The 9,949-nt window shown below is 31.6% G+C and overlaps 1 protein-coding gene across 3 annotated transcripts in view; it reads right to left on the bottom strand.

Annotated features, from left to right (window-relative positions):
- LOC117174760 (putative inorganic phosphate cotransporter) overlaps nucleotides 1–9,949 on the bottom strand; it is an 822,629-nt gene that overhangs the window by 518,892 nt on the left and 293,788 nt on the right. Inside the window, exon 1 of one of the 3 annotated variants that reach the window (XM_033364110.1) lies at nucleotides 5,526–6,115. The exons of the other annotated variants lie outside the window; for them this stretch is intronic. Coding sequence (XP_033220001.1) covers nucleotides 5,526–5,634 — 109 coding nt within the window. The 5' untranslated portion in view covers nucleotides 5,635–6,115. Of the gene's footprint in view, nucleotides 1–5,525; nucleotides 6,116–9,949 lie in introns of those variants that run through there. 3 annotated transcript variants of the gene reach the window in all.

Here is a 9,949-nt window from a genome sequence, read left to right as displayed (position 1 = left end):
ATCGCTCACTTCTTCTTCCTCTGTGAACATCAAGTCATCGTTATTGGCAGTTGAGAACACTTTTCTATTGATTATGTCCTTTCCTAATGTAATGCAGCTTTGGAAATTTGGTTTAAGCATCAGGTTGTAGATTGTTTCAGGTGCAAGTTCTCTGTTTAAATCAGCTGAAAAATCTTTCCAAACTTTGGCCTTTTTTGAAACTATTTTAGTTCCACCATCAGATCGAAAAAGATCTGATTTCCTTTTTTTAATAGCGTTAACTATCACACTATCAGGCACTTTCTTCGGCCTCCCTGGCCTAACATTCGTTTCATCTTCCATTTTTAAACAAAACTAATAAAAACAATTGTAACAAATAATAACAATAACCAATGATAACAAGCAAAAACAAAGGAACAAATTTAATAAACTCGTATGCGGTTAGCGATTCCGAAGCTGTGGACAAGACGAATATCCACAGAAAACTAAAGATGGTTTCTCTTTCACCAGTTGACTATTGAGAAAATCATGACAAAAAATCCGACATGAAAATTTTAAGTCTCTCCTATTCATCGATTTTTTCGAAAAAGTATACTTTGTCAAAACATTGGGCGAACGAGAAGAGGGAAGAGAAAGATAAGCGAGTTCGGGGAAATGTCGTTAAATCACCCTATCGAAAAATCTGATGATTTGGGAAAATATTAATTCACATTGACAGACAATACATCATAGTAAGCTATGAAAAATCACTTACCTTCTAAAGTAACACTCTCATTGATCTAAATTACTTCACTTAACTCGTTTGTCATTACAAAATTTTTACATTCACTAAATTCCTGCGTAAAGCGGATCCTGATATCACTAATAGTTTCCGAGTTTCACAACACCAGTTACCTCCAGCCAGCATTACCACACGTTTTTGGTAAAAAAAAACTGTCCGGATTTTTTGCATAGCACAAATCCAGAGCACTTAATTAGCACTAAATTCCTGCGAAAAGGAGAATTTTATATCACTAATAGTTTCCGAGCTTCGCATACCAGAGTCACCTGAAGCTAGCATTGCTACATGTTTTTGATCAAAATTACCGGGCACAAAATTTAGTTTTCGCAGAATATATTAGCAATTATTTCGCACTAAATTCCTACGCAAAGCAGATATTGATATAACTAATAGTTTCCGAGTTTCGCATACCAGAGTCACCTGAAGCCAGCATTACTACACGTTTTTGGTAAAAAAAAAGTGCCCGGATTTTTTGCAAGGGATAAATTCAGAGCACTTAATTAGCACTAAATTCCTGCGAAAAGGAGAATTTGATATCACTAATAGTTTCCGAGTTTCGCATACCGGAGTTGTGGCTTCAGCTGAAGCTAGCATTACTACATGTTTTTGGCCAAAATTACCGGGCACAAAATTTAGTTTTTGCAGAATATATTAGCACTTAATTAGCACTAAATTCCTGCGCAAAGCTGATCTTGATACCACTAATAGTTTCCGAGTTTCACATACCAGAGTCACCTGAAGCTAGCATTACTACATGTTTGTGATCAAAATTACCGGGCACAAAATTTAGTTTTTGCAGCATATATTAGCACTCAATTAGCACTAAATTCCTGCGCAGAGCAGATCTTGATATCACTAATTGTTTCCGAGTTTCGCATACCAGAGTCACCTGTAGCCAGCATTACTACACGGTTTTGGTAAAAAAAGTGCCCGGATTTTTTGCAAGGCATAAATACAGAGCACTTAATTAGCAATAAATTCCTGCGAAAAGGAGAATTTGATATCACTAATAGTTTCCGAGTTTCGCATACCGGAGTTGTGGCTTCAGCTGAAGCTAGCATTACTACATGTTTTTGGCCAAAATTATCGGGCACCAAATTTTTTTTCTGCAGCATAAATTAGCACTAAATAAGCACTAAATTATGGCATAGTGCCCACATCAATATGACAATGTTGTAATTCCAGCTTCCGGGACCTAAAATTTAGTACAAGTTTATGGAGTTATTTTATACATGGAATCGATTGGTGCAGTTTATTTCTAATCTAGGGTCAATATTGATTAAATTGTATCAAATAATTTAATAAAAAGTTGCTGAAAGAAATTGAAAATGTAATACATGTTTCTTTATCCATTGTAAATAAACATTTATATTCTTTACACTTAATAGACCGGATTTGTGTAATAACAATTCAAAAAATAAATATTTACTTAATTGCAAACTTTGCATTAAGATTAATGTATGCGACAATCCTTTAATATTCTCACTAATTTCACAAATAAAATAAGGATTAAAATTACAGAAGTATTATAATTTTATAGTAATTTGTTATTTTGTAAATCATGTCAGAACCACTGCTTTTACTTTATCGGTATTTTTGAGAAATCTTTGCTAAAACAGTGATTTCCTGCGAGGAGCAACGGATAATATAGATTTAACATCCTACCCAAAGAGCAACAATTTTACCTACAGAGAAAGAAGGAGAAAGGTAGTACAATTAAGGGCATGTGATACTTCGTCGTGTGTTCAATCGGGTACAGTTCCCTTGGTTTTTCCCCACAAAAATTAAAAAATTTTAAAACTGAATACTGAGATGTTATAGAATATTATAACCGACGCCCCCGGACTTTTTTTAGGGATAATAACAAAAAAAATATATTGTGCTAAATAAAAATGATATGCATGTGCATTATTTTGAGGTTACGTCGTTTTTCATCTCTGCGTTTCCGATAATTTGGAGATTATTTATGAAATAAACTTTTTTGATTGCCTGCAAACAAGGTTAGTTTCGGGAGATTAGTTACTATGTTTATTTGTAAGTCCAAAAAGTGTGCGCCCTACCGAAAAGAATCTTTGAGTATATACTAAAAATTCTTTAGGTCAAAGAAGCTCAGAGAAAATCTCCGTAGGCACTCAGGTAGATATTTTTAAATGTCCAGGAAGCTCGTTTAAATGGTCTGAAGGCTTTAAAATATCCTTTCCGAAATTGAAATAAGAATACTAGCATAAATAACAAGCCAGAGAGGCTATCTCAATAGAGTAGCCGACACTCAAGGGTCCTTTGTTAAGCTTTCGGATTAAAATTTAGAAGTAGATTTTTTTCATTTCATAGTTAACAGCCTAAAACATAATAATTCGGAATCTATGGGTTTCGATGACTTCAAATATCTAACTCTTTTTTTTAATTCTTAAAATTGGAATTAATAAAACGTTTCTCGTACATGGAATGAGATGCGCCAAAAAAGACAACATTTTTGAATTCAACTAGAAAATTGTATATCAGTATATAAGTTATAATTATAAATAGGTATAACGAGAAAATTCACCAATTAAAAAAAAGTGTTAATAATTTGAAGAGAAATTTAAAAAGGGAGAGCGGATTAGCCACGACCAACTACTGTAAATAACTCTACCCGCCCGGTACGTGACGAATACAAAAGGAACCTTATATTACCGTCGCACCATTCTTAAAACGACCACTAGAAGGATCTTGAAAAGGACCCAAATCTCTCAAACTATCTCAGAGACTATTTTGTTTCAAATCGACTTTGTTTATAAACTCAAATGGGCCAAGCTATTTCGCTAAAGAAAACTCAGAGATTTCTTTCAGTAGGGTATACACACACGTTAATAGCAATATCAAAATTTTTTTGAAAAAAAAACACAAAAAAAGTGTGCGCCCTACCGAAAAGAACCTTTGAGTATATACTAAAAATTCTTTAGGTCAAAGAAGCTCAGAGAAAATCTCCGCAGGCACTCAGGTAGATATTTTTAAAGGTCCAGGAAGCTTGTTTAAATGGTCTGAAGGCTTTAAAATATCCTTTCCGAAATTGAAATAAGAATACGATCATAAATAACAAGCAGCGAGGCTATCTCAATAGAGTAGCCGACAGAGTAGCCGACACTCAGGGGTCCTTTGTGAAGCTTTAGGATTAAAATTTAGAAGTAATTTTTTTTTAATTTCATAGTTAACAGCCTAAAACATAATACTTCGGTATCTACGGGTTTCGATGACTTCAGACACCGAACTTTTTTTTTAATGCTTAAAATTGGAATTAATAGAACGTTTCTCGTAAATGGAATGAGATACGCCAAAAAAGACAACATTTTTTAATTCAACTCGAAAATTGTATATCAGTATATAAGTTATAATTATAAATAAGTATAATAAGAAAATTCACCAATTAAAAAAAAGTGTTAATAATTTGAAGAGAAATTTAAAAAGGGAGAGCGGATTCGCCATGACCAACTACTGTAAATAACTCTGCCCGCTTGGTACGTGACGAATACAAAAGGAACAACACTAAAAGGATCTTGAAAAGGACCCAAATCTCTTAAACTATCTCAGAGACTAATTTGTTTCAAATCGACTTTGTTTATAGACTCAAATGGGCCAAGCTATTTCGCTGAAGAAAACTCATGAGATTTCTTTCGGTAGGGATGGTACGGTGGGGCCAGCGCCAACTCCAGGTTGATTTAAAAATGTATTTTTATAAAGAACAAACTCATGTTACAGTATTAGTGTTCTGCTCTTATTGCTGAGTAGAGGGGTGCTGATACTATAGCAACTAAAAACTTTCAAAAAAGTTAGGGTACGTGAGGACCCCACCGTACCGTCTGTGTTCTCCTGGCTCACCGTACCATCTAAGGGTCAAAATAAGGAAACTATTAGGATCCAACCTTGGGTTTTTCAGTAATAACGTAAATTAAGTGTATCGCAGAAAAAAGCCCTCAATTAGCACAAAACGGAATAAATATATGAAATTGATCACTGCCCTGGCGGACCGAAGGAACCAAATGGAGCCTCTACAAAGTACCCGTAAAGACCCCATTCGGTTCCTTTTAAAAAAAAAACAGCAAATTCAACTTTTAAATTATTAAAATTCGGGATCTACGTTTAAATTTCCTATAGAAGGCCACGGAATAATCGCAATAGCTTTTGTTTGTAACGGTATAAAGTTTAAAAAAATAAGACGTATAACGCCTGTTGACTGCTACACTTCTAACGCATCGCCTGTAAGTAGCAGTCAACAGGCGTTGAACGCCTTATATTTTTTTAAAACTTTTTACCGTTGCAAAAAGAACGAATGCAATTATTCCATGAACTTCTATAGGGAATTTAAACGTAGAATCTGAATTTCAACAATTTAAAAGTTGATTTTGCTGTTTTTTCTAGTTTTTTAAAAAGGAACCGAATGGGGTCTTTACGCAAAGATATTTACGGGTACTTTGTAGAGGCTTCATTCGGTTCCTCTGGTCCGCCAGGGTGTTTAACCATATAATATAGATAATCATCGAACATGAAAAAGAAGGCCTTTAAATTGATATCTCAATGAATGAACGGGACGTGAATCGCGTGTAATAAAAGACTACGACCGGTACGGTTTAGAGCACGTGGTCATATTGTCTGCTTTCAAGTACAATCGGCGCGTGGTGTATCAGATAGCTCAATATCAATTTTTACTTCTAGTTACAGGGGAATGTCACGTTTTGAATTTAAGGAGTTGAAGAGAGGATAAATGGAAAAATTATATGTGAAAATGTACCTCTTGGCTTTGGCGCCTGCCTGTCTGTTTCTTCCAGGCCAGTTTGATCCCACACAAGCACGTGCCCATTTCTTTCTCGATTTTCGCCGTTAATCCCGACACTGCTCATTTCACAATTGCCGCCGTTGAAATGCACAAAATCACTGTCTTAACAAAATAATCACCAGTTTTTGAATTCAAACACTTTGTCAATACTGGGCTCAATTCTGAAAACCTGTCTATGAAATTATTCAAATTTTATGATTTCAAGTTTCACAATTTGTTTGTGTGCACGTCAGTTCTTAGGCTTTCTTATCAAGGCAAACTGATTGGCAAGATGAGTAAATTCTAACATTTGTCAATCAGAAAAAAGATGTGCAAAGAAAGAAGAACTAAGGAGACGATTCTCATACAACGCAAAGCCATGAGTACCGCACCAACAAACTCGGCTACTACATCAAAACGTTGAACGGTTAAAACGTGTGGCAATAATACCCGACTGCGTGCGCAATTGTTGGTAAAATATGGACGACATTGGGATATAGCAACAGAAAAAAAATCAACCATTTATTTCGCTTCAACATGAACAATGCACACGTCAGAGAGCACACGGTCCAAGCATAAAAGTAGAGAATATACTAACTCAACATATTTTTACAATAAATTGCTTCATTTAAAGCCACTGCCATCTCTCGGATTCCTATGTATACCAAACAACGTGACACAGCTAAAAAATAAAAGAGGTCCTTTAAAATGTTAAAAATACAAAAATAATGAGCAATAACGAGAAAAAATAATATAATTAAGATGTTGAAATTAAATAAAAATTCTATAATAAAACAAATTGATAATACAATGACTCATAAAGGAAAGAGGCACTTATATAACTTCAAATTTTGATTATGAGGAATTAATATAACTTCTAACTAAAAAAAAGACTTCTTAAGATTTGAATTTGTGTATTACTTCCAAAAAAATGTTTCAATTCTTTAACTGCACAGTGTTTTTTTTTGTCTTATACTCAATTTTATTGCGGCGTTCCAGAATTATTCAGAATTGTATTTTTACAAAAAAGAGCTAAAGCTAATTGATTAGAAGTGATCATTGTGATAATTTTATAACAAAAATCCAATTTTGAAAAATATGTGAGTTACGGGAAAAAGCTGTGAAAAATGTTCCTTTCGAGGAGTTCTCAATAAATTCCTTTCTATTAAAAAAAAAATGTTGCAAGATCTTTTCCTTCAAAAACATACAATAATAAACGAATTTTAGATATAAAATAAGAAAATATGGCACATGGGCTTTTTTAGAACTCTTATGCGAAAGAAAGCATTTATCTTTTTTTTTTCATATCTCTCATATTTCTGTAACACAACTAACATTTTTGATTTCCACATGTACGCATTTTGTTACTAATTAACTTTTTATGTTTTTGGTGGGCTTCAAAATTATAGGAAATACCTACTCGGTAACAAGCGTTGAATTCACAAAAATTAAGAATTTGTATTCCTATGAAGACGCGATTTTTCCTCCGCCTAAAAATCCCCCAACGGGAACAGAAAAAGTGCAAATCCTATTCCTCCCAATCGACTTCGTAAAATTTAACGAAAGCATTTATTTAACCTATTTTTAATTATTATATATTTTTATAACTTATAAATTCGAAAAATATTCAAATTTATATTTAATTATATTTGTATGATTTATTTAAACGTCCTAAAAAATGCAACAAAGAAATCTATGAAAATGTGTGAATTTAAATAATTTTGACCCTAGAGAGGCAGAGTTGAATTTGTGAGAATTAAAATTTCAGAATTTACATTCCGTATGAAGGGATTAAAAGAACTTATGACACATATTTTGTGAACTTATTAGAAGGAATTAAATCAAATTAAAATATGACCACTTCTGAGTAATAAAAAATATCTCTGTGAGGTGCGTTACCGGTACAATTAGATGGAATTAAATATATTACAAACACACGTTCTCTTTGGGAGAATAGAAAACTGTGTGGCGGTCGCTATGGAAATAAAAGAGAAGAAGTTTAGGAGGTATCTTATTCTTATTGTGGCATTTTAGACAGATGGGAAAATCGCGCATTCAAAATAATAGAATAATCTTCACTTCTACGCTGAAATCTGAAAATATTAATTTTTCTCTATTCTACGCTTATTATCGGGTTGAGCCAAATATCTGTCGAGGATCGGCAAATATAAATAGCCAATATAGACTGCCAGCACTGGCTCAACACTGGGCCGATTTAAATCAAACATGGTTTAAAGTGGTAAAAGTGACACTTGACCCAATATATTTATCTGACCTTTGGCTGCCAAAATTGGACCAACACTGGGCCGTGTATTCAGCTCCGCGGGAAACTTATTAATTCCAATTTTAAACATTCAACAAAAGTTTAGATATCTGAAATCATCGAAACCCGTAGATTCCGAATTATTATGCTTTAGGCTTTTAACTTTGAAATTAAAAAAATCTATTTCTAAATTTTAATCCGAAAGCTTAACAAAAGACCCTTGAGTGTCGGCTACTCTATTAATATGGCAAATGCCCAACTCGCACTATGCCCTGCTACTGTCACCCCCACCATAAAATTAGATACGAAAAAAATTATACACGAAAATTTCATTAAGATTCCTATGAAAATTATGAATGGATTTTTATTTTAGAACATTAATTTGAAGAGAATATTGAAGAAGATTTCAAAAGATTTCCAAAATTTTATCGAAAAATTAGAAACTTTTGAGATATTTTTTTATATTGCAGGATTGATTAAGAGTTTATGGGAAAATTTTCAATGCATTTTTGCTTTTAAACATTATTTTTACAGAATTCCTAAAAAGAGTTTAAAACCAAAAACAAATTTGGGAGAATAAATAAAAATCGAACAATTATTACTTTAGAAAAAATTCGATTAGGTTAAAAGATATTTAGATGTTTTTAAGAGATTCAAAACTAATTTAAATAGCTCAACAAAATATATATTTTTTAAAATCTTAATATAAGATTTTGGCGGGTTTAAATGATTTTTAAACTTTTCAGATAATAACGAAATATACTTAAGATTCCTGTAAAAATGTTTTATGATTTTTCATTAAAAAAAAATTTTTTTAAAGAATATTTAACACGATTTCAAAACAAATTTTGATGTATAAATAACAATTGAACAATTATTGATTTGTGGCAACTCAAAGTAAAAAGGATTTAACTTCTTATTTAAAAAATGTTGATTACAAAAATTGTAATCTTTTAAGTTTTAATGCTTTACACTTAAAATTGCTTAAAATGATATAATTTTAAAAAATTCCAAATTGGTTGTTTCATTGTTCAATTTAGATCATTGAAACTTATGGTGTGATTTTTTTTCAACATTCGATCTGTACAATTTATGAAAGTTATAATTTATTTATTTTGCAACAATTATGTTTTTTGACATGACTTAATTATAACCTCATTATAATTTGAAGTAGTCAAATATTAGAAAAAACTTCGCGCTTCTAGCATTATTATATGATAATATTGTTATAAATAATAAATTCTTTAAAGAATAATGTTTGTTAATTTGACTTAATTTAAAAAAAATGAATGCCTTTTCATAACTATTTGTAAGTATTTTATTGAAAATTGAACTACTTTACGGAAATCTTATATTTGGATTGAAAATGCAAATAACTTTTTGGTTGAAGATTCACCTACTTTGAGTGAGGATTTAACTTTTTTTATTAATAAGTGGTTCTTTTTTATTCTGTTCAGCTGATTTTTATTTAAATTAGCGATATTTTCTTGCTTAAAATATCAACTATTACATTTGTCGTTGAGAACTCATCTTTTTTAGTTAAAAATTCAATTGCTTCTTAAAAAATGGAACTACTTTGTTGATTAATAAAAAACAGTAAGATATTATCACACTTCATCGTCTAACGATATTATTAAATGACATAGGGGGAGGGGGGATGATACCGATCCTAAAAAGAGGAATTTTTAGTTAAAAAAATAAATTAGCATAAAATATCGTAAAATATAACAATTGCTAGTTTCATAAACAAATTGGATGAATAAATTTGAAATTTTAGAAATTCAAGTACAAGGAATTGGTTTCTTCCATTCAAATAGCATGAGATGAAGTTGAATGCCTCAGTTAGTCACAAATGATAATAAAAATGTATTATTAAATTTTTGTATGAACAATTTATAATAGTTTAGTAGTAATTATAAAATATCACAGGAATTTTCACAGAGTGAATCTTAGCATGCAGTGCTATTATTCATTCTCATTTTGATTTAGAAACCGAATTTTTTTACGAATAACTGCCCCAAAATTCGTCTTTGTTTATAAAATATTTGGTTACAAACACTATTTACAATAATGTTTATTCTTAACGTTTTAATTATTTTTGTGATTACACGTAAGTCTTGTATTAATATGTACATTG

Source organism: Belonocnema kinseyi, chromosome 6 (assembly GCF_010883055.1).
Source record: "Belonocnema kinseyi isolate 2016_QV_RU_SX_M_011 chromosome 6, B_treatae_v1, whole genome shotgun sequence".
Taxonomy (NCBI): domain Eukaryota; kingdom Metazoa; phylum Arthropoda; class Insecta; order Hymenoptera; family Cynipidae; genus Belonocnema; species Belonocnema kinseyi.
Note: the sequence above shows the minus strand (reverse complement) of the source record. Positions and strands in the feature narration are given on the sequence as shown.